At 45.4% G+C, this 25,424-nt stretch overlaps 1 protein-coding gene across 1 annotated transcript in view; it reads left to right on the top strand.

Annotated features, from left to right (window-relative positions):
• LOC126471528 (dynein axonemal heavy chain 5) overlaps positions 1-25,424 on the top strand; it is a 1,073,018-nt gene that overhangs the window by 253,231 nt on the left and 794,363 nt on the right. The window contains exons 4-7 of the mRNA XM_050099754.1: positions 2,329-2,382; positions 15,303-15,443; positions 17,803-17,992; positions 23,207-23,367. Coding sequence (XP_049955711.1) covers positions 2,329-2,382; positions 15,303-15,443; positions 17,803-17,992; positions 23,207-23,367 — 546 coding nt within the window. The remainder of the gene's footprint in view (positions 1-2,328; positions 2,383-15,302; positions 15,444-17,802; positions 17,993-23,206; positions 23,368-25,424) is intronic.

Here is a 25,424-nt window from a genome sequence, read left to right as displayed (position 1 = left end):
ATCGTTCCCAAATGTCTGCGTCTCCACTGCACACTCTAAGACAAAAAAAAAAGTGGAGAAAAGACGCACCACGAATGAATTATGAGACTGGGTCGGAAACCGATAAATGATGCAGACAAACAAACGATTACAGTTTCAGAAAAATTGGATGATGTGTTCAAGAGAAACAGCTTCAGAAATTGAGCAAGTCAGTAACGCATTGCTATACCTCTGGTCCTTATGCAAGACGTTATTCTGATTAGCACTGATTGATAAAGTTGTTGGATGTCCTCCTGAGGGATATTGTGCAAAATTCTGTCCAATTGGCGCGTTTGATCGTCATAATCCTGAGACGTTCGGGTGAGCCCTGCTCGTAATGCTCCGAGCGTTCTCAATTTGGGAAAGACCCGTCGACTTTACTGAAAAAGATAGGGTTTGGGAATCACGAAAACAAGCGGTGGAAATTATCGTGAGTGCGGGCGGGCGATATATTGCTGAAATGTAAACCCAGGATTTCTTGCCATGACGGGCAACAGAACGGGACGTGGAAAATAGTGGACGTATCGCTTTTCTGTAAGGATGCCTCTGATAGCAACCAGAGCGATCCTGCTATGAAAAGAAATGGCACTTCAGAGTATCACTCCTTGTATGGAGCCGTATGGCGGGCGACAATCAGATTGACATCCCAACGCTGTCTGGGGCGTCTCCGGACACGTCTTTGCTGTTCATCGGGGCTTAGTTCAAAATGGTTCAAATGGCTCTGAGCACTATTGGACGTAACATCTGAGGTAATCAGTCCCCTAGACTTAGAACTACTTAAACCTAACTAACCTAAGGACGTCACACACATCCATGCCCGAGGCAGGATTCGAACCTGCGACCGTAGCGGTCGCGCGGTTCCAGACTGTAGCGCCTAGAACGGCTCGGCCACTTCGGCCGGCGTGCTCAGTTCAAAGCAGGTCTCATCACTGCTGACAATTCTAGTCCAGTCAATGAGATTCCAGGCTGAAGAAATGTCTGGAGATACAAACGTGACTGTCGCCTACCATGCGGCCCGACAACAAGGAGTGATAGTCCGGGCTGTCATTTGTTTTTATAGCAGGACCGCTTTAGTTGTCACGCGGCAACCTTACAGCATAGCGGTACGTCGACGATTTTTTACATCCCGTTCTGCTGCCATGCATGGCAGGAAATCCTGGGCTTACACATCAGCAAGATAATGCCCGTCAACACAAGGTCAGATTTTGTGCTGCTTGTCTTCTTGCTTGCCAAACCTTACCTTGGCCAGCAGCGTTGTCGGATGTCTCCCCAGCTGAGACCGTTCGGAACATTACGGGCAGCGCCTTCCAGTCATCTCGGGATTTTGACGATTTAACGCACCAGTTGGATAGAATTTGGCACGATATCCCTCAGGAGGACATCCAACAATTCTATAAAACATTGCCAAGCAGAATAACTATTTGCTTAAGGGCTCAAGGTGGTCCGACGCGTTACTGACTTGCTCAGTTTGTCACGCTATCTCTCTTGAATAAATCATCCATATTTTCTGAAACTGTAATAATCCTTCTGTCTATACAGGGTAAAAAGTATTTAAACCGACAAACTCTGGGAGGTTGTAGGAGACATCAAAACAAATATTTTTCCATTATTTCCTATGAGGAGTATTTAAACCGGTAGAGAAAAATTTCTCTGGCGGCAAATTAATTAAACCAACAAAAACTTTTCCATTTTTTTTTATGACCAAGAGACAACACATTAACACAACCCAATTTCAATGACAGTAGATTTTCAAAAATTCCTCCATTGACACGTAAACAAAGGTTACACCGTCGGATCATGTTCTGTCTGACACGGGCAAAAACCCCAGGAGTATCCTGAATTGTTCCTGCTGCTGCTACTATCGGGGCAACCAGATCCTCTTCTGATGCAACAGGAGTTGCGTAAACAAGGCTGCGCATCTCTCTCCACACAAAAAAGTCCAGAGGGGACATATCTGGGGATCGAACAGGCCATGGTACCGGACCACCTCTGCCAATCCACGTTTCTGGGAACCGTCGGTCCAGGAATAGACGCACACGACGACTGAAATGTGCCGGCGCCCCGTCATGTTGGATCCACATGCGTTGTCTTTTAGGGAGCGGGACGTCTTCCAGCAATTCCGGCAATGCTCTGGCGAGAAAATTGTAATAGTGCCTGCCATTTAATGGCCTAGGTAGCAGATACGGCCCAATTAAACAGTCCCTAACAACACCGACCCCCACATTAACGAAGAACCGCAGTTGATGAGCACTAGTAACTGTGGCATGTGCGTTATCTTCACTCCAAACATGCGAATTGTGCATGTTGAAGACTCCATCACGCCCGAAAGTTGCTTCTTCGGTAAACAACACAGAGGATGGAAATGTAGGATGCATTTCACACTGTTCCAGGTACCACTGCGAATACTGTACTCTGGGTGGATAGTCAACTGGTTCCAGGTTGTGGACACGCTGTAAGTGAAATGGAAGTAACAATTGCTCTCGAAGGACTGTTGTTACATTGGTCTGATTCGTCCCCATGTTACGTGCAATTGCACGAGTGCTGATTGAAGGAGCCCTCTCCACATGCTGCAAGACAGCTTCCTCAAATTGCAGCGTTCTTACCATGCGACGGCGTCCCTGTCCAGGTAATCTGCTAAATGACCCGGTCTCACGCAGACGTTGGTACACAGCAGCAAAGGTCGTATGCTGCGGGATACGGCGACTAGGATATTTTGTTGATAAACCCGCTGTGCAGCTCGTCCGTTGTGGTGCGCTACGTAGTACGCACCAACCATATCAGTGTACTCCTTCCAGGTGTATCGCTCCATTAGTAAACAGAGACAATGCACTACTACAATGGTGGACAGCAGTTGCCTATACAAGTGAAGAGCGTAATACGCCGTGTAACAACTGAAGAGCGTAATACCGCCTCCACCAGTTTAAATAATCCTCAGAGGAGAAAATGACATTAGGGAAAAATATTTGTTTTGATGTCCCCTACAACCTCCCGGAGTTTGTCGGTTTAAATACTTTTCACCCTGTACATGTACACCACAACTACCGATTTTCGCCTATTCGTATTATTCCTCCGAGTTGCGTCGTTTTCTTTGCCTTAGAGTGTATATTCAATCTGATACCTTCCTGTGTCCCGAGACCTCTTCAACGTATACAATCTTCTTTCATGATTCTTAAACCAACTACTAGCGATGATTAAGTTATGCTCTATGCAAAATTCTACCAGATGGGTTCCTCTTTCATTCATTTCCCCCCAGTAGGCATGTTTGTTTCAAATACGCTCCAGAATTTTTTTGTGAGAAAGACTTACCCGTCCTCCATACAGCCTCGGTATCTTCACATGAGATTTTCATAATTTTGGACAACTGATGAAAGGCATAGTTGCCCTCGAGTTGATTCGGACGAACAGATGCACGCCTGGGTATAATTACAGTTCCGAAGGCAACAGCTAACATTCTTCCATGTTGGCATTGACTGCTTTGCCTCACAGTGAAATAAATGTATTAAAAGTTCTGGTGATGACTTTCGAAATAATGAACAGTTTGCTTACTTTTTTCAATCTCTTGTTTTCATTTGACTACCCCTTACACACGAGAAGGTGGCTGGCTGCTGTATTTCTTAAAGTAATATAATCCACAGCCACGGAGTTCAACAACCAGAAAAATGTCTCTACTTTGCTGTGCATCAGTTTATTTGTAATAATGACAAAAATGTAATGAGAGTCCCGATGTCTTGGCTCCACTGGATAAGTTGTAGCATGAAAAAACGTCTTCTTTGTCGATGACTGGTTTCCATTATTAAACAAGGACGGATCACATCTCCATAAATATAGAAGCAACTAAGGAACGACGGAAAACACACAAAATGACGAGATTAAACAATTATAGCACTGAGCTTACTGGAAGAGGGAGAGTTTATACTAGATTAAATATCAGTTATAAATTTGAAGGAATAATATAATGACAAAAACAGACATGTATCAGTGTGGCGACGCTCTTCCGTAGCGGCGGATGGCAGAAACAAAGGCTCGCTCCCACATCACGATTCGGCGTCTGACAGGAGGTACAGCATATTGTGCCACTGTTCGCAAAAATAGATTCCAGGGCGTCTGGAGAATTGCGGGTTACCACGCAAACTTACTGACCTACGCCGGAGCCTCCAAGCCTAATCTATTTCTCCTCAAAACGGTGCTTTCTGGCACACGGAAAGTGACGAACCGAGGAACATGTTCATTCAAGCGACAGTAAATATAAGTTGAACGTTGGCTCCACACTGTGTGCTTACAATTTATTTAACATACGAAATTGACTGTATTGAGGAGACTGAAAATGATTTTGCTGAATGAGTCACTTCTATTGTAATTATTTATGCAACGTAAAATTATAGTAAAACGTTGCATAGTGAATTAAAATGAGTTTTCTGTGACAGTCACTATTTCATTTCAGCTTTTAAGATTGCTACTTCACATTTCAAATAATTTCTGTCGTCATTAGGTGTCTTAATACTAGATTACGTTAAATATCAGTCTTTTCTGTAATTTTGTGCCATTTATCTCGTATTTTACGGGGTTACTTCGAATATTGTGAGTGTTCTGTGCGCTTGTTAGGCGCAAGGGAATTTGAATAATGTAGAGTTAATCCAAGAAGTAATATATAATTTAATAGTTGGATTTTCACTTTTTAAACCTAGTGCAAATTGAGAAATTTTTACCCCGGACGCATTTCACTTTATTGGACGTATTTACAGTGCTGATATTGTAAATAGTTTGAATACATAATCCTTTTTGATATTTCGATTATTGTACACTTGAATACAGTTTTCCTCAGTTAGAGAAGTCTCTTCCAGTTTTTACTATTTCTTTTTATATATTATGATATTTAGTTTTTCTTTTCACAGTGACCGGTGACTGAAATCGAAAACTTGGGTTGCTCAGTCAGTGGTCACTTACTACATTTCGTTTCTTGGTAAGCTTCTCCTTTAATTCGAAAAACTTTGTTTTAAGACGAAGATAGTCAATCAAACAAACACATTAATAAATAAATACAGACTGACACGGTAAGATCTTTTACACTTTCTTGTATATGCTGTCTCGGCTTTCATATCTTTTAAATTTGTATTTACTTCTACCCTTCACAAGCTACTTTATGCTGTATTGCAGACGAGGACGATGATGATGATATGTTTACTTTCACACATAACAGCAATGTTTTTAGCACCATTACTAAAATTTTATACGAAGAGTGTGGATTAAAGTAGCATAATACTAAAACTTCAATATTAATTGAAACATAAAAATGCCCTGAAAACATAAATGTGCGCACACACGTCTACATACACATAAATATACATAAATACAAGAATCACTCTTTCATTCAGATCTAAAAATTAGCAAAATAGTGAAACTTGTTGGAAATAATTAAAAAAGTATAGCAGATAGCTGCAGTTGTTTGATCTCTACAACAAAAAGGACGAGTCAGCCACTGTGCAACATACTAAAATCTCCATATAGTTGGTTTCACCTATTGCAGCTTATTGTCCCTCACTGGTAGCTATCCGCCCTCTCATAGTGTCATGGCTCTTCGATTTAACAGCGAAATAAGAGCCTGCAGAGGACTAGCATGTTGGGAAACATGCCTGCTCGTTCCCCAGATCCTCTCATGCCCTAGTACCAAGCGGTATGAAGCACGTTTCCCTTCCTAATGAATGATGTGAAGGGTGTGCGTTATGTTTTGTGTAATTTTCTTTGCTGAGTACATTTGTTGCAGTGCTATTAGGGCATTAATTGAATCGGAGAGGATGGGAAATGTTTTGTTATGAATACACGTCATTTGTTCCAGTGCCTTCAGTGTAGCATGGAGCTTTGTAGCAAATAAAGTTTACGATTGGGGAACAGAATGGGCAGCCAAGGGAATAAACTTGCTTTCATACATCCATGTCATCTATTTTAAAACCGTCATGTCTATCCAAAATGTTACAAATCAGGTAATATATGGAGTGCAATCATTCTTAAAATTTGTCGGATCAGAAATAGTGCTGGGCCTGCATAGGAGCAACAGTCGAAAGCTGCTCCAATTTTAGTGTAAAGCTTTAAAATCAGGTACACTCATCTTTAAAAAAGGCGGTGTTTCGCGCGAATCGTATGGAGTCTCTTGGCTCCCCGTGTGTTATTAACGGTATGGTGTGCAGGCGTCTGTGGCGTGTATACTTTCCTATAGACCCGTAGACCAGTCGCATGTGTTAAGCAGTGGCCCGCCATCCTAAGCGTAGAGTGTCGGTATGAGGTTGGTTTGAAAGGTCCCAGTCGCCAGGTCATTTCCTACAGGGAGACCTTGTTTGCACCCGAACTGCCAAAGGAAGAGACGAAAAAATGACGTAGTCGAGCACTCGTTCACTTTGAGCAATACCATTTAAAATGAATGCTTTTGGAAGTTTTGGGGATCTTTTCAGGAGGTTCAGATTGCTGAGGTGTTGGTTACGCACGAATCTAAGAGTAAAGCTTAAATTTTTCAGAACATTTCGTCTGATATGAGAGCTTTCAGTCCGACAATATTTTGACACGGGCGCTGGACTGCGACATGTTTTCGTCAGTTTCTTTCGCCGTTCGGGTGGAAAAAGTTTCCCACATCCTTCATGGTGCACCAAGTTCAACATCTTTAAATAGGAGAATTTTGAAGATCTATACAACGTGTACCCACAATCTAGACGAGAAAGCACGAAGACACTGTAAAAATGGAGAAGACGGATTCGATTTGCTCTTCATGAATTATGGTCAATACATTTTAAAATATTTCGTGCTTGTAGGAATTTTGCTTTTAGGTCCCTAATACGTGAAAGCAAGACAAGTTTAAAATATATCTGAGACTTACAAACCTCACTGTGTCTCTAAAATCAAGAGCGCTGTCCGTCCTTCTCAGCTCAGGAAAATTAAAAATGGGACGTCTGCAGTTAAGAAGGACATAAATAGCGTTTTCGGTTGATACATTAAAAACTCTATTCTCCGGATATTTCTCCAGATTTCTAACAGTCATATGCAACTGAAGAGTTGCCGTTGCAAGTCTGTAAGAGGGACAAAATTCGGAGAAATCATCCGCTAACTAGGAACATTGGACACGACTTCTTATAGTCGACGTTACTCTGTTGAGAGCTATGGCGAAGACAGACTACTCTCAGGGACACCGTTCTGTTTTTCCAAGAGATCATAGGGGACGTCATCGATTCGACATTTAAAATAGCCTAATGAGAGGAAGGACTGTATAAATTAGAGATGATGTTCTTGAAAGCCCCACTCATGGATACGTGCGAAGGTATTGTGCCACCAAGTAGACTCAAAGGCCTTCTCGATGTCAAAAAATATACCAATTACGTGATACCTGCACAGGAAATCCTGTTGTATAGCGCTTCCAGGAGGACTAGGTTATCAAAACTACAGTGATACCTTGTGCACACACACTGAAAGTGACTATGTGGATTTTAGAATCCAGACAAGGCCGTGGACGACCATCCATTCCAAAATCTTAACCTTACAACTATTGAGGGCAGCACTACGATAACTACTTGGACATACACGGTTCTTCATAGGTCTTAAAAGTGGAACTAAAATTGCTTCTCTCCAGGAGTCATGAAAGAGTCCTGATACCAACACTGGGGCTCAAAAAGGCCGATTTTTGCTATTTTTGCTTCGCTCTGTGAGGTGTCAAAACATTCTGTAACAGACAATACTGTAATCAGATGTGTCACGAGCACAAATAATGCAGAATCCAGTTCCCACGTGGAAAACGGACAGCTGTATTCTTCATCACTGATGGAACTAAAGTTCAAACGCCCTACTCAGCAGTCACTCTGTTGTGTCGAAAGCTGGATCCTGACGCACTGGCGGCAACGCCGTCAAAATATTACACCATTGCCTTGGCAATGACGAGCTGGCTGGCTTGGAAACTTCTGTTCCATATTACATTAGCAACTGGGAACGTCTCACTTCCTACAAAAATCTTCGTGGTGACCTCCCACACGATTTTACTCTTAGTCGAACGGTTTATGGTGTTCAATAACGGTTGCCACGATCTCTACTTGCTCTCTCATTCTTAATTGGGGGACATTTCACCCTCGCTCCCCGGAAGGTTACGAGGTTCTCTGCAGGTGGCCAGCAACGAATAAACCTACCCTGAGCTCTCGGCCTGACCCTCATGGCGAAGCGGCGTTCGTCGCTCCGCTAAGGCATCGGCTGGCCTTAGTTGGTGTGAGGAATATGAAATGGATCGTTGTGGTGATATGATCCACCCACCCCTGGTTTCTGTCTTTACATTCAACATAGAAAGTTTTATACAGCGCCCAGTTTGCTTTACTCAGTACTCGTCGTGCCGGCATTCTTTCGGTCAACATCGTGTCTGGAAGGTGAGTACAGTTCAGGAAATGATCACCTAAGTGCAAGCTATCGACCACTTGCTATTGAGCAGAGTATATGAGGACTGAAGAGCATACCAAGAGGGCATACCTGTGAAGGACTTCGCTGCTGTACTTTGAATGACTGCTTTGTCTCCCTGTTCAACAGATGTTTGCGTGTTGACAAGATAGTTCTTAATATGTCTACCATTGGACAGTTTGTTGCAGAGCCCCAAAGAACACTATGAGGTTTGCAGTCGCCACATAGGGGGAATGGTTAGGGAAGCTGACTAATGAGTTCAGTGAGAGCCTCTCTGTCGTGAACCTCGATGGGTAGGGAGAGGGGGGATGGGTGCCGGCAAGTTAAGGAAAGATATTATCAACCTTTGACGCACAGGCAGTAATATAACGACTAATTAACGTCAGGGAAATGAGGGGTGGGGGGAGGGGACGTGAGGAGTGGTATGCGTTGTTTATGAAAATAACCACTCCCTCTCTAGCTCTCAATCTATTGAGCTCGTCCTGTTTGTGGAAGACGTACCTATGTAGCTCATGGGCGTCAGATAGTTTCAATTGTGTCTCCTGGAAACATAAACACGTTTATCTTTCCTGAGCTAGAAATCGTAGTTCCTCCACAAGAGCCGAGAACCCATTGATAATCACAACACAGAGATTTTTCCTTTTCTTGCTGCTATGTCGTTCTTCTGTGGTGAAGAGTTTCTGGAGATGGCAGGATGGGGGAGGGTAAGTTGCTTGTTGCTTAACGTACTTTCCAATTCCCTCAGGCACACATCGACGTCAATACTTTCAAAAATATGACCATCATAAAATCCATCAAACAGGACAAAGGCCATATGATCTAAGGGTTTTAGACCTCATCTTTTTCTTTTTGGCTTATTGTTTTTCGTTCCCAGATCGAATTTTGAGGACAATGGGAAAGCTGTTTTTCTTGCTCTCTTTTTCTATCTCCCGTGAGGGTATATCATTCTTGCTGGTAGTAAGTTCTGCTTCTGTTGTTGCTTGTGTTATAAATAAATTTGTTAATTTAACAAGCACCACAGGTTTGTAGATATATGTACTGTTGCTGCCTATCCGGCTATGGCATGGCTTTAACCATCTTTGACACATGTGGAATCAATGACTATGCCCCGTATGGCTCCACGAATCATCGGTAGCAGTCCACGATCTTAGCAGACAACGTGTCCCCCCCCCCCCCCAACTTTTTTTTCGAGCTCTATGATCTCTTTGTTGTGGGTGGGGATTTCAACTGCATCCTCCACGTGAAGGACCAGACGCCTGGTTATTTGCCATTCCTGACACTGCTTACCCTGGTTGAGGGATTTCATATCGTTGAGGTTTGGGAAAAGATTCATGGCGATGTAGCCAGTTATACTGATTATGCAGCACCTTATGACAGCAGATTCGTATGGTTTTTATGTCTCTATCCACCTTGGAAACGAAGTCTCGCTGGCATAAAAATGGCTGCTTGCGTTTTCGTACTACTGTGCCATTATCTGGACACTTACACTACCACCACAGCTGGTCTGGCGCAGCAGAGGGTTCTGGAAGCTTAACTCTTCCTTACTTGGTGACCTGTACTGCTGACAAAGTATTGCCACTAAATGGGCATCCTGCAGAAAGCGTGTCCCACAGTACATTGGCGGCTCAAATGTACAAAACTTACAATCACAAAGGTCTTCATGCAATGTGGCAAGGAAGTAGCAGCGGGGTATTAGGACACCACCAAATTTGATGACACCATCCTTGACAAGCTCAACACGCTCCCTCTATCACCCAATGTCCATAGAAAACTCCATCATAGTAAAACCTATCTCGCCACTCTCCATCGCGATAGATTGTACAGTGTCGTGGTGTGTTCACGACGATGGGACCTTCTACATTTGGAAGTGCCTCCATAGTCCACGTAGACTCGTCTTCTCTGTCCTCACCATCTCCGATGGTACTCACAGGCGGCGGTGGTGTCTGCCTTCGCCGACCACAACCGCCACTTTCACGATGACGATCCGATGGCGGCGCCAATTCCTGACTACCTTGACTCCACTCCTGAACCAATTCCCACCACTGCAGAGTCGACACTTATGATGTCTGCGATCTCCATGGGAGAGATGATGGATGCGATCGACATGGGGGCGAAGAACAAGTCGCTGGGACCAGATGGTCCCCTAGTAGAGTTCACGAGAACACACTGCACATGGTTGTGGGGCTACCCTTCAGACGGCTTTTGGACTTCATTGCGATAGACGCGGTCTGCTGGCTCTGTGCAGCACTAGTCTCCATTGATTTACAAATGCCTTTGAGCATGGTAGACTCTCATTCCTTCTCGCGGTCGTGAAGGTTCAAATGGCTCTAAACACTATGGGACTTAACATCTGAGACCATCAGTCCCCCAGACTTAGAACTACTTGAACCTAACTAACCTAAGGACATCACACACATCCATGCCCGAGGCAGGATTCTAACCTGCGACCGTAGCAGCAGCGCGATTTCGGACTGAAGCCCCTAGAACCACTCGGCCGCGTGGGGTTTCCGCCACTCTTTTTAGATTCCATTTCGTGTAGTCTCCATGGTTCAGGTCAAGGGGTGAATTGTTGGACCAATTCCAGTTTGCCTCTCTGTTTGTCAGGGATGACCTATGTCCACTCTACTGTATGCAGTTACACTGGAGCCCCTCATCGCCAGTCTTACAACTCACCTGCAGGGTCTCAACTTGTGTGATCATACCTATCACTGCAGGCCCTATGCAGATAATCTACGACTTCCTTGCTGCAGCAGATCGGAACTCAAAGACGCCACCTACTGGAGCCAGCAGGCTGGACATATTTCGGATAGCATCCTTAACATCCACAAGTCGACGATGATGCATATCAGGCGTGGACTCCAGGTCGTGGCTCCAGACCCACTCCCCAGTCCTACCCTTCGTTACTGACGGAACGACAATATGGGCTCCACACACCGCACTGCACCATTGGCTTACAGCCGGCTTTGTCAGTCCATATGGCACCTTGTTTGCCACCATTTCATCGTTAACTTGAACCAAATGTAACGCGCTTCTTTGTCAATACGTATGTGGCCCCTAAGCTGGTACATGTTGCCCAGATCCTCCCGATGCCATTACCCCTTGGATACTTCGTGTCAGCAGGGCCCCTTTTCAACGTCTATTACAACATTTTAGCTCTACCCTTCTAAAAGGTGGCCTCAGACTTTTGAGCGCGATCCTCTGTGCTCTTTGTGCATTCTATGCTGCAGCACTGGCGGGATTTCTCCCTGTCTGTATGACGCAGTCTCCTGGATATCCTCCCACCAGTTCCCCCCTCCTCGCTCCCCCCCCCCCCTAACCCAACCACCGATCGATACAGCACATATCTCCCTGTTACTGTACCATATCGTAACTTATTTTGTCGAACTCTGCTACGTCTGGAATGATTTCTCGGTCACCTGCCCTCCCTGTGCGAAGGACTTTTATCCTTTGCTTACACTATGTACCCCTCATAACAACATCGAGGTACAGCAGCCAATGGTTAACGGACGGACGTTTGGGTTTTTCAGTGTCCCCTTGCGACACACCATGCACTTATCTGGTTTCGAGAACAGGCTTCGAAGTACATCTTTTACAACGGTTCACATTCGGTCCTCGATGTCTGGTAATGGGTTGTGATCATGCACAGTACGCTCACCTGGTTGTATCATTACTGAGGAACCTTTGCAGAATATCTCCACAGCGTCTGCCTTAACCCCCACCCCTCCCCAGTTGGCGTGTGCCACGTCTCTCCATTTCAATGATACATCTGTGATCATCTTGCACGGTACGTTGCACCGATGTGTACAGGCTAACACATTCATATAATACGAAAAAATGGGTTGTTTCGTGGTTAGTGTGATCTCCTATCCGTCATTCCTACGTGTCCTTACGGGGTGGCGCTCGAACGGTCACCAATTTTATTTATCTTAGTTTCTTTAGCTGGAACGGAGGTTTAGGTGTAGTTAGGATGGCAATGACTGTGAGAGATCAGTCTCTATTTCTTTGCTGGGGCTACAAGTGGCTGTCCCCCATAGCGTTAGTCCTTTTTTCATTTTTTCGTAGGTACCCTTAACGCTACAGTTTTACTTTTAAAAAAAGTTGTTCCATCCGTCTTGTGATGCAAGGGCGGTATGAGTTCTCACTTCTACTGGCGGCACAGACAAGTGCGCTCGGGGTTATTATTTTCCGTTTTACTTAATGCAGCTGCAAATTGCTGCAAGAAATTACTTAACAAACTCTGAAGAGAACCTTTAGATAATAAGCCTTCTCACAAGTTCGACTCAGTAAGCAGTCTTAATGGTCACAGATGTCTGCTTTGTGAATACCAATATTCTTCACTCTACAAACGTCACTGAAGTACTTCGACTCGACCGTCAACCTTACGAATTTGAGTTTTGTTTTTCACGTAGGACCAGTATGTGAGTGGAATAGTTATGGGCTGAATATAATTCCTCTGTGCTAAATCTGTGAAACAGTGCTTAGGCATGCCTGAAGACGTTTGCTGACAGCGACGTTAGCAACTTCCTTCCACTGTGGGTAGCTTCAAAAATGGGCAGTTTCATTGAGTTAAATCTAATTGAAGAACTTAAATATCGCTCTCGATCAGCGTAAAGTTCTTCATGAATCCATACGTGGATCTCATAATGTGCAGAGTGCCTGTGTTGCTATAGAGTATGCACTACAAGGTATTCCATACAGTTTATAGCACACATCTGCTGTAAGAAATCAAACCACGGCAGTAAAACGTATTACACCACAGTTGCTAAACGTGGCTTGACGTGAACATACGAGTTTCTGACGAAAAAATTGCAAGTAGGATCACTTCTACAATGGAAAGAAACGAGATACAAAGCGTAAAGAATAATACTAAATAAGATAGTAAGGTAGTCAAATTGAATCACAAACTATAAAATTAAATTTAGCCATGCTCATGTCTTGCACATTAGTTTAATGCAGCACTCACCATACAAAAAAGCGTCGTCTGCCTTCAAATGGTTCAGAGCACTATGCGACTTAACTTCTGAGGTCATCAGTCCCCTAGAACTTAGAGCTACTTAAACCTAACCAACCTAAGGACATCACACACATCCATGCACGAGGCAGGATTCGAAACTGCGACCGTAGCGGTCGCGCGGTTCCAGACTGTAGCGCCTAGAACCGCTCGGTCACCTCGGCCGGCCGTCTGCCTTCGTTGCTATCGAGTGTGAAATGCAGATCTTAGATTTTTTGTGGAGTCTCACGCAACAACAGTATAGAATTTTATACTCTCCAAAGCGATGAGCGATATCTGACCCATTCGACAACGCAGCAACCGCTGCCTTGAGCCAGCAACTGGGCCTCGGAGTGCACTGGCGCATGCGGCGTTCAAAAGCAGTCAGTCAGTCAAGAAATGTTTCGCAAAAATGTTACTGGAAGGAATTATCTAATACCGGTGTGTGAAATAAATTGTAGCTGTGCTACCATTATATTAAAGACTTCAGCATTCAGACGAAAGGCGCTTTAAAAACTTTGGCAACGAGGGGTTTCGATGTCGAGATATTGTGCCTAGACGACGTGCTATTTACTGCTAGTGGGCGGTCGTGGACATAGCATAACAATTGGAACAGAAAACAAGGCTTCCTCCAGGAACTGCCACATCCTACAATGTTGCCAGATTGTGCAGGTTACCGGACTTCAAGGAATTATCAAAATGGCCAGTTTATTTGCCCCAAGTCGCTATCGGAGCGGATTTAGGTTCTGCGGAGGTCGGCCACTGGTCAGATTTTATGACGAAGAGTGGACACTTTCGCTAAAAGGCCATATCACATAGATACCCGGACATAAATCGAGCGTAAATTCGCATGCGCGCTCATAGAAACGGACATGTGGGGTGTTCCAGTATACTACATTGCAAGAAATTCATCACTAAAGATTAGTTACATCCGACTTCAGAAATACACTGAAAAAACACCATCTTTGGCCCAGGAATCACATCACTTTTATACCCAACTAGAGTTGTCGGCCAATCCCTCGATTTTGCGATTTCCAAACCGTTCCACAAAACTGTTTAATATTCAGACCTTTAAAAAAATGTTCAAATGTGTGTGAAATCTTATGGGACTTAACTGCTAAGGTCATCAGTCCCTAAGCTTACACACTACTTAACCTAAATTATCCTAAAGACAAACACACACACCCATGCCCGAGGGAGGACTCGAACCTCCGCCAGAACCAGCCACACAGTCCATAACTGCAGCGCCCTAAACCGCTCGGCTAATACCGCGCGGCATTCAGACCTTTCAGCCAAGTAGCATGTATAACATAGTGTAGGCACTTTCGTTGGTCAATTCCTCCTCCCACTAACATAGCTGCCGGCCGCGGTGGTCTCGCGGTTCTAGGCGCTCAGTCCGGAGCCGCACGACTGCTACGGTCGCAGGTTCGAATCCTGCCTCGGGCATGGATGTGTGTGATGTCGTTAGGTTAGTTAGGTTTAAGTAGTTCTAAGTTCTAGGGGACTGATGACCACAGATGTTAAGTCCCATAGTGCTCAGAGCCATTTTTGAACTAACATAGCTTCTTTAGGAGATGCGGTCTGCCAGAACATTCAGAAGCTTATTTCTACCAGGTGCTGTAAAACACTGGCCATCATGGGAAAACTACTTGCCTATTATTCCCAGGCCATTACCCATTTAAGACGACTAGGAGAATATCGGCGCATCATCTCCGAGCTGAACAAAGCCACCTTCCCCCAGCTACCGGAAACCGACTCTGGCGTGTATGATAGTGAATAGAACGTGCATTCACGCGCGTTGCAGGAATGAAATACTGCGAAGCTTGCGGTTCATTTGCAGGCGAAAGGTCCAGCGATGCGGGCGCTGGCGGCGCAGCAGCCGCGGGCGAGCGCGTCGAGCGGCGGACCGCGCAAGAAGCTTTTCCTCACCGACGGCGGCCAGGTGCCGCTCTCTGGCATCTGCATCTACGTCTTCCGCCTCAACACCGGCAAGCAGCTGCCCGAGGAGGGCTTCCACAAGGTCTGACACTGTAAAACAATTAGACCATAAGCGTATGTTCTCCATTCTCATTGGAAATGCATATGGATGGCTAAGGTCAACACCGTACAACCAAAAACCTTGAGACAGTAACAGCAGTAAGTTCCGAAGAATCGCACCTAAAATGCTTGTCGGTCTGAGTTTATATAGTTCAGTTACGACGTTAAGATCGCTCCCTCTTACGAATGTTGCCCTCTGTCCCTCCATTTATCCCTCCTATGAACTCTGATCCTCACCCCTCCTCCTTTCCTCTGTCCTTTCCTTGGGCTCCCCCCCCCCCCTTCCATCCTGTTTTATCCCCACCTAACCTCTCTCTGCCTCCCCTCTCCCCCCCCCCCCCCGAGTCCTTTTGTATACCCCTCCTCTGCCTTTCCCCACTCCCTGTCGCGTCTGCCCAGCACCCGCCCCCCTCTTATGGGTCCTCGTCCTCCATCGGCTCCTTTCCTCCCCTCCCCCCCACTTCGTTTTTTCCTCTCCTTCCCCTCTTTCCATTCCCGTCATCTGTCCAGGTTCCCCCCATGTGCCCTCGGCTGTGGCATATCATATTTGTGCCAATTTTTTTTTTTAGTGCGGTGTTCAAGTGAATGTTCAGTGTTGTTCGTCTTTCCAAAGTGTTGCGAACAGAAACCATGCAATCGCTGGATGTAAATTTTATATCTCTTGCGAACAGAAACCAGACTGTCGCCGTGTTTTTTTAATTGTCTGTCTATTCTTTAACCTGTCTGCTTCACATGTATTTTATTAGCATCATCAACCCTTTTTTCTATGTTTTAAGTTCCACGATTTTCCGCCATTTTACCATTTAAGTAACCGATTTTATCGCGTGCTTTTATTATTTATTATCTTCATCGTTTTAAAACAAATTCTGTAGGCTGACGAGCGGCGTACTAAGGTGCTGCCAGCCCGCCCCCTTTGGGGGGAATCTAAACTCAATAAAAAAAAAACAAAAAAAGTAGGAGCGTTTAGCACATCAAGGCTCTTAACTTCTCTTGTATCATGCAAGGTGTTGGCACAAAATTTGTTATCTGTTCCGGATGTCTGAGTACTACTGAGTTCATTTACCATTTATATTGAGACCACAGTATTATACAGAGAGAAACTAATTTTTACCATCTTACGTGTTGGACAAAGTACGTTGACTTGTGGCTTCCTATTCCAAAGCGAATACCAACCTGTGGCTAATGCTTATGGCGTACTGTTTTGCATATTTAAGCTTACTGAATTAAGTATGCTGGCGGAAGAATGGAAAGTTTTTTTCAGATCAGCTATTTACCTACAAGGTGGTCCATTGATAGTGAACGGGCCAAATATGTCACGAAATTAGGATCAAACGAAAAAACTACAAAGAAACCGGATACCGAGCAGCATACATTGCACAAGTCCGTTGGGTATTTTGATCACAATAGCCATACATCAACACGATATCGACCTTTTCCGCAATTGGTAAACGGTCCATTTTAACACGGGTAATCTATCACGAAGCACATACCGTCCGCACTGGTGGAATGTTACGTGATACCACGTACTTATACGCTTGTGACTATTACAGCGCCATCTATCACAAAGCGAAAAAAGTGGTCCAACTAAAACATTCATATTTCTTTACGTACTACACGAATATGTAATAAAAATGGGGGTTCCTATTTAAAAAAACGCAGTTGATATCCGTTTGACCTATGGCAGCGCCATCTAGTGGGCCAACCATAGCGCCATCTGGTTGTCCCCTTCAAGCTAGACAAGTTTCGTTCGTTGTAGTTTTTTCGTTTGACGCTTTTTTCGTGAGATATTTGGCTTCGTCATGATCAAAGCTCCACCCTGTATTAGCTCTTCTTTGAGATTTCCGAATATTGCCGGAAACCATAAATTTTCGACTGTGTAAGCCAAGTCACTCACAATAAAAAGAGATCTTCTTCGCTGGGGCCAGAAAAGGCAAATACAGAAAAGCATGATACCACCCATCTGCTTTGATCCTGATGCCACCAAAATAATGGGGACAAACCACACGTCGGAATCTAATACGCGTAAACTACGTGCTTTAACAAGAATTACAGCTAATGTCATTTCGTTACGTTAATTAACATCTCCTGATCCCAACAAAACTGTCGCCTTTCACTCTGAACTTGACCTCCGGTTACAATACAGAGTAGTCTTTCATCACTACCCCCATTCCAAAACATACCATAAAGCCAAAATAAATACTGTCACTGCTCTGTTCTATTTATGTGATGTCACATCACCATTATGTCGAGGGCCAAAGCCGACATTGGTACCAGCAGTTTCCACCCAGCCTTTCGGTCGTTTCCCTCGAGTGATTGAGATAAGCGGACGGGCGTGTGTGCAGGACCTGTTCTGTGGCGTGCTGGACATGGCGCGCGTCGGACTGGTGACGTCGGTGGAGCGGGTAATGGAGCACGTCTTCATGGAGGCGCTCGCCTATCCCGCGCCGGACGTCGACGACGACGACTGCACCTGTCCGCTGGTGCGCAACCAGCTGCTGCCCGGCCTGCGCTCCTTCTGCAGCGCCCTCAGGGGTGCGTATTTCCCACTTCACAGCTTCTATTTTATATACGTGAACCGTTAGAGTGGTACCACCGTTCATAGCAACACCTGAAGCTAGTATGATTAGACAATTTAATAAATGATGCTCATGACTGCTTCATAAATTATCTCTCCACTATTAAAGTGAGTATCAAAACTTGACATACACTGCCTGACCTGACAAAAAAAGGGAAGCACTCACGATGGAGGAGGAAAAGAAATGAAACTTCACCGGCTGATGACCTGTGACCATATTTCAATGATTATATTAATAATATAGAGTCAAATTTACAAAGAACGTGGCGGTCTGAGCCCACTTATCAGTATGACGTTGCACCCTCTCTGATCTGGATGCATGCACTGATTCCGGTAGGTGCGATGTCATAAGACTTTTGTAATCTCTCCGGTGGCAAGCTGACCATCAGCTGTTGCAACTGGTCCTTGATATTCTGGATACTGGAGCTAGGACGCAGTTGACATTCAAGCAGTCCGACACATATTCTAGCGGGGATAGATCTGTCGAGCTTGCTGATCACAGAAGTACACCAATAAACTCAGACAATTCATGGAGACATATGCCATGCGTGGACGTGCATTGTCCTGTTGAGTAATGAGACCACAGTACAGTGGCATGAGACGTCACACATGAGGACGTAAGATGTCCGAGATGTACCGTTGTGTTGTCAGAGGTCCCCTGAATCACTAACAGCCGCGACCTGAAGTCATAGCTGATGGCTTCCCACTCCATGGTTGGCGAGAGTAACACCGATGTACCTGTAGACCCGGACCTCTCCCTCTGTGATCATGGTACTCGCCGACGATGGTAGTGTGGGGTAGTGCAGAACGGGGTTTCAACACTGAACACAATACGACGTCATTCTTCGGTAGTCTATGCTTTCCGGTCAAGGGATTATTCAAAACGCAGCCGTTTGTGATGTGGTGTTAATGGCAGCACACGCATCAGACGGTAATGCCCTAGCCCACCTGCTCTGACCAGTGGTGTGGAGTGATACAGAATGTTGCAGAGAATCGATTACTTGTTTTTGTACGGCAGGAGCAGGTGAGAAGGAAGGAGTGCTTGGTCCACTGTAGTGCCACACTCCCTTGTGGTGGTCATATCCGACCGGCCACCACCTTGATGGCGACTGTGCCTGCCCACACATTGCCATGTAGCCCAATAACCGGTCACTGTCACATCCGAATGCCCCAAATATCTAGATATTGCGTTATTGGACCAGCCTGTCAAATGGAGACCCTTTAAAACTTTGTCAATACAGTCGCATGAGACGTCACACGTGAAGACGTAAGATGTCCTAGACGTACCGTTGTGTTGTCAGAGGTCCCCTGAATCAATAACAGCCGCGACCTGACGGCTTCCCACTCCATGATGGCAAGAGTAACACACGTGCACGAGACATTTCCGTGTCCATCAGTAATAATGAGCGTATGGCATTGGTGGCCGGGAGAGCCCTCGCGGGGCGGTTCGGCCGCCGCTCCACAAGTTCTTTAACGGCCATTACGGCGAGTGAATGAGGATGAAATGATGATGAAAGACACACAACACCCAGTCATCTCGAGGGAGAGAAAATCCCTGACCCCGCCGGGAATCGAACCCGGGACCCCGTGCGCGGGAAGCGAGAACGCTTCCGCAAGACCACGAGCCGCAGACTGTCCTTCAGTGATCACTCACTATCTGACGGTCCTACGAACATATGTCCGGAAATGCATCGTTGCCACGGTAGATTGGGAACAAGTCAAGGTGGTGTTTGTGTACGGCGAAGCAGATGGAAATGGTCGAGAGGCAGCAAGGCTATACCAAAACAGTTACCCTCACAGACATAAACCACATCACACAACATCCTAAGGCCGGTTTGGGCGTTTGTGTGGTCATGGGTCCTTTCAGACAGATGAACGTGCAGGGAGGAGACGGTCTGTGAGTACTCCAGATCTGGAGGACAGGATTCTACAGGATATTGAGGGGAATCCTAGGACAAACTCCAGGCAAGTGGATAGACAGCACAGTGTAAGTCAAACCACGATTTGTGTATCCTTGATGACAACCGCTACTATCTCTATCATCTGCAATGAGTGCAAGGATTATCAGCTACGAATTTCCCTCTCAGGGAAGGGTTTTGTCGATGGTTTTTGCACCAGACAATCACATTTATGAGATTTCTGTCATTAGTGTTCTTTATCGACGAAGCAGAACTGGTATCACTAATCACCATAATCGTCATCTGTGGGCTACAGTCACGGCAAGTGGTCAGAGAAACTTTCATCCGTCAGCGTCATCTACCGTGTCAGCGATACATTTCCGGACACGTGTTCCTCCATTTACAGTCAGAATCCGCTCCTACAGTTAGTCGCTTTTATTAATGCACGCCCTGTACACCCGCCGATGGTATGTACGTGTACGAAGATACAGTGACTTCCGACCATGTTTTCTCGGTGATTCATTATTTTGTCAGGTAGCGTATTTTTTCTGCAAATAATATCAATAGCTTTCAGAAGGTGACTATTTAGTACCTCTACTGGAGTGACAAATAAAGTGAAATATATCTGAATATTTATTCGTATTGATAATCTGCAGAACATCAAGGGCGTACCTAGCGGAGGGCGGGGTAGAACATGATGGCACCACAACCCTTCCCCCCTTTGTCCCATCCCCCATGGACCCTCACAAAACTAGTTTGAGAATAGACTATGCCATGGGCATTGGCTAGCAGCAAGTACGCTCAGTTATTTGTCGTGAAAATTGAAACCTATTTCACTACTTGCCGCCATTAGCCTTGCAACTGAAAACACATGACTCTGGATTCCAAAAACTTTCAATAAAGTTGTCCCTTCAATTTGTGAATTTTTTTCTATGTTACTAGTCAATGTCAAAACTAACTGAACATGAACATAGCAAGAATTTGCGTGTAACTGAACGTTATAATAATTTAATAACATCATGTGTAAGGGCATGGATGTGTGTGATGTCCTTAGGTTAGTTAGGTTTAAGTAGTTCTAAGTTCTAGGGGACTGATGACCACAGATGTTAAGTCCCATAGTGCTCAGAGCCATTTGAACCATCATGTGTAAATCTCAAACACACTCTACTCTTTCATTTAAGAATATTGTTAGTAATAGGTACCTATAGGAAAGTGTTAGTGTTAGTGTGTTTGGTGATTAATATGCAAAGTTTTTCACTAGTTTGGAGTTTTATTATGAAGCAAATAACGCTTTTGTAACAAGTTATGCTACTATCATGTTTGTGAATGTTTGTGGCTACCCTGAAAAATAAATGGCACTGTAGCTCTTCTCCACACCGAGAACCCTCGTACTGGCGAATTTTAATGTGATCAGTCTCACACGGCGCCTGCTCCGTCGCGGCCGATATCTCAACCTACAGTACCGTTATTATTCGATGTCTCTGCTATTGATGGATCGTCCGGTCTTTCCTACAGAGACTTTTCTACATGATCAAGGTATGCGGTATATCACCGAGTGGGTCCTCTTTGTCCTTAGTCGATCCTAGACACTCCCTGATCTCCTTCGTCCATTTGCAAGTAGTCTTTACGCCATGGTTGCGCAATATACTGCCGATTCTGTCCATCATCCTGGGGACAAAAGGCAGAAAGGTTGTACACGAGATCAGAAAGTGTCTGAGATCGTCAAAGGACGAAAGGCATTAACTCAAAAACTTGGAAATAAACCGCTTACCGTGAACATGTGGAAAAATCTGTTGGAATGATCGAACGATTTATCAGTACCAAGATCATCGAACATGAACGGAAGTGGAGGTTGCGGCCGTAAGAGCAATCACACCCAGTTCTTCATAGTAGCCAAAGAAATTTACGAACATGAAGAGAACGGATCCTGAATTCTCGTGCTGCAGCGAACGACCGACGGGGGTAAGAAGGGTAACCATAGCGGAAAGGTCCTCAAGAGGTTGCCGCCAGAGGTACATATACACTGAGGTGACAAAAGTCACGGGATAACGATATACACATATACAGATGGCTGAAGTATCACATACACGAGGTATAGAAGGGCAGTGCATTGATGGAGCTGCCATTTTTACCCAGGGGATTCATGTGAAAAGATTTCCGACGTGATTATGGTCGCATGGCGGGAATTCAGACTTTGAACGAGGAATGGTAGTTTGAGCTAGACGTATGGAACATTCCACGTCGGTAATCGTTAGGGAATTCAATATTCCGAGATCCACAGTATCAAGAGTGTGCCGAGAAGAAAAAATTTCATGCATTGCCTCTCACCACGGACAACGCAGAGGCCGACGGCCTTCACTTAACGACCGAGCGCAGCGGCGTCTGCGTAGAGTTGTCAGTGCTAACAGACAACTAACAGCGCTTGAAATAACCGCAGAAACCACTGAAAGATGTACGACGAACATAATCGTTGGACACTGCTACGAAATGTGGCGTTAATGGGCTATGCCAGCAGACGACTGACGCAAATGTCTTTGCTAGCAGCACCCGCCTGCAGCGACTCTCCTTGGCTCGTAACCATATCGGTTGGACACGAGTCGACTGAAAAACGGTGACCTGGTCATACGAGTCCCGATTTCAGTTAGTAAGTAGTAGGGTTCGAGTGTGGTGCAGAACCCCACGAAGCCATGGATCTAATTCGTCAGGAAGGCACTGTGCAAGCTGGTCGTGGCTCCGTAATGATGTAAGCTGTGTTTACATGAAACGGACTGGGTCCTCCAGTCCAGCTGAACCGGTTATTGATCGGAAATAGTTATTTTCGGTTACCTGGAGACCAATTTTAACTATTCATGGTCCTCATGTGAAATTTTTATGGGTCACTATTGTTGGTGACTGGTAGGTAGAATATGCTGGACAATTCGGAGCCATGTCACGTCGAGTTGCTGGACAACGCTGGTCAAACGGGGTTCCGACACGATGTTAGGAGGTAACCCATGACTTGTCATCTCAGTGTAATCTGCGATCATGGGCTCGAATCCAGTCCGCCACCAGCAAAGAAAGGTGACAATCCCAGTCACTCGTGCTGGAGAAACGTCAAAAAATCATTGAACAAACAACAGCCAAAAATACCGAGACAAAAGCGTACAAACAATACGCCAATAAGTGGCCACGAAAGCTTCAGCAATAGAATGAATTGTCAGTAGTAAGGTAAGGCTCATTGTGTCAAAGAGCTCTGAGTGAAGGTCTTATGGCCGTGTGTATCTGTGTGCGCAGTGTGCGAGGAAGTGTGCGACGAGCCGAACCTGTTCGAGGACGGGCAGACCCTGATGGCGAGCGTGCGAAGCCTGGAGGAGGCTCGCGAGATGATCGCCACGGCCGACCAGCTGGCCGCCCTCGAGGCCCGCGTCAAGGTCTGGATGCGCCGCGTCCAGGAGGTCTGTACCCTCATCGCTGCTACTATACAGACCACTACGCTTTTGTCCAGTTAACTGTCGAATTCAGCCATACACCTCAGAACAAACTACTCTCTCATTACTGCGTCACAGAATCTGACTCAACGTGCATCTACCATCGAAAATTATAGCATTTTTGTACGGTAGGTCGGTAAAAATTCCGAGACTGTTTTGGCACCCAGTGTCCAGCACTGTTTCTGACTTGGCAGCCACAATGCGACGCTCTTTAATCATCAGAAGACGAAGACTATATTTCTTCCGTATTAAAAATATTCTGGGCTATCTAACAGCTTAAATAATTTGTAGTTATTTTCTATATCAGTTTAACATACATTAATGGCCATTAAAATTGCTACACCAAGAAAAAATGCAGATGATAAACGGGAATTCATTGGACAAATATATTACACTAGAACTGACATGTGATTAAATTTTCACGCAGTTTAGGTGCATAGATCCTGAGAAATCAGTACCCAGAACAACCACCTCTGGCCCTAATAACGGACTTGATACGCCTGGGCATTGAGTCAAACAGAGATTGGATGGTGTGTACAAGTACAGCTGCCCATGCAGCTTCAACTCAATACCACAGTTCATCCACAGTAGTGACTAGCGTATTGTGACGAGCCAGTTGCTCGGCCACCATTCACCAGACGTTTTCAATTGGTGAGAGATCTGGAGAATGCGCTGGCCAGGGCAGCAGTCGAACATTTTCTGTATCCAGAAAGGCCCGTACAGGACCTGCAACATGCGGCCGTGCATTATCCTGCTGAAACGTACTGTTTCGCAGGGATCGAATGAAGGGTAGAGCCACGGGTCGTAACACGTCTGAAATGTAACGTCCACTGTTCAAAGTGCCGTCAATGCGAACAAGAGGTGACCGAGACGTGTAACCAATGGCACCCCATACCATCACGCCTTGTGATACGCCAGTATGACGATGACGAATACACGCTTCCAATGTGCATTCACCGCGATGTCGCCAAACACGGATGCGACCATCATGATGCTGTAAACACAACCTGAATTAATCCGATAAAATGACGTTTCGCCATTCGTGCACCCAGGTTCGTCGTTGAGTACACCATCGCAGGCGCTCCTGTCTGTGATGCAGCGTCAAGGGTAACAGCAGCCATGGTCTCCGAGCTGATAGTCCACGTTGCTGCAAACGCCGCCCAACTGTTCGTGCAGATGGTTGTTGTCTTGCAAACGCCCCCGTCTGTTGACTCAGGGATCGAGACGTGGCTGCACGATCCGTTACAGGCATGCGGATAAGATGCCTGTCATCTCCGCTGCCAGTGATACGAGGCCGTTGGGATCCAGCACGGCGTTCCGTATTACCCTCCTGAACCCACCGATTCCATATTCTGCTAACAGTCATTGGATCTCGACCAATGCGAGTAGCAATGTCGCGATACGATAAACCGCAATCATAGGCTACAATCCCACCTTTATCAAAGTCGGAAACGTGATGGTACGTATTTCTCGTCCTTACACGAAGCATCACAACAACGTTTCACCAGGCAACGCCGGTCAACTGCTGTTTGTGTATGAGAAATCGGTTGGAAGCTTTCCTCATGTCAGCACGTTGTAGGTGTCGCCACCGGCACCAACTTTGTGTGAATGCTCTGAAAAGCTAATCATTTGCATATCACAGCATCTGCTTCCTGTCGGTTAAATTTCGCGTCTGTAGCACGTCATCTTCGTGGTGTAGCAATTTTAATTGCCAGTAGTGTATATTTATTTCTATAACCATAGGTGACTGCTAAGATCTCAATATACCATAGGTACAGATTAAGGGTTCGCCAGATAAAAATTTATGGGCAGTAGAAAAGAAATTTCGATTTGCTTGAACGAAGTGGTGGCATCTGTAAGGTCATCCCATGGAGGGGGGAGGAGAATCAGTCTTCAGACGCAATCTGAACACTGGTCGATGCACTGTCTGTTGCAGCTATTCGCTGTAGGCGCTCGCGTGTGTGTAATCGATGAGTGCTTGCTGTCATATATCATTAAAATTTTGGTTTCAATGTATTCGCTGC

Source organism: Schistocerca serialis, chromosome 3, assembly GCF_023864345.2.
Source record: "Schistocerca serialis cubense isolate TAMUIC-IGC-003099 chromosome 3, iqSchSeri2.2, whole genome shotgun sequence".
NCBI lineage: Eukaryota > Metazoa > Arthropoda > Insecta > Orthoptera > Acrididae > Schistocerca > Schistocerca serialis.
This window is presented reverse-complemented; position numbering and strand designations above follow the sequence as displayed.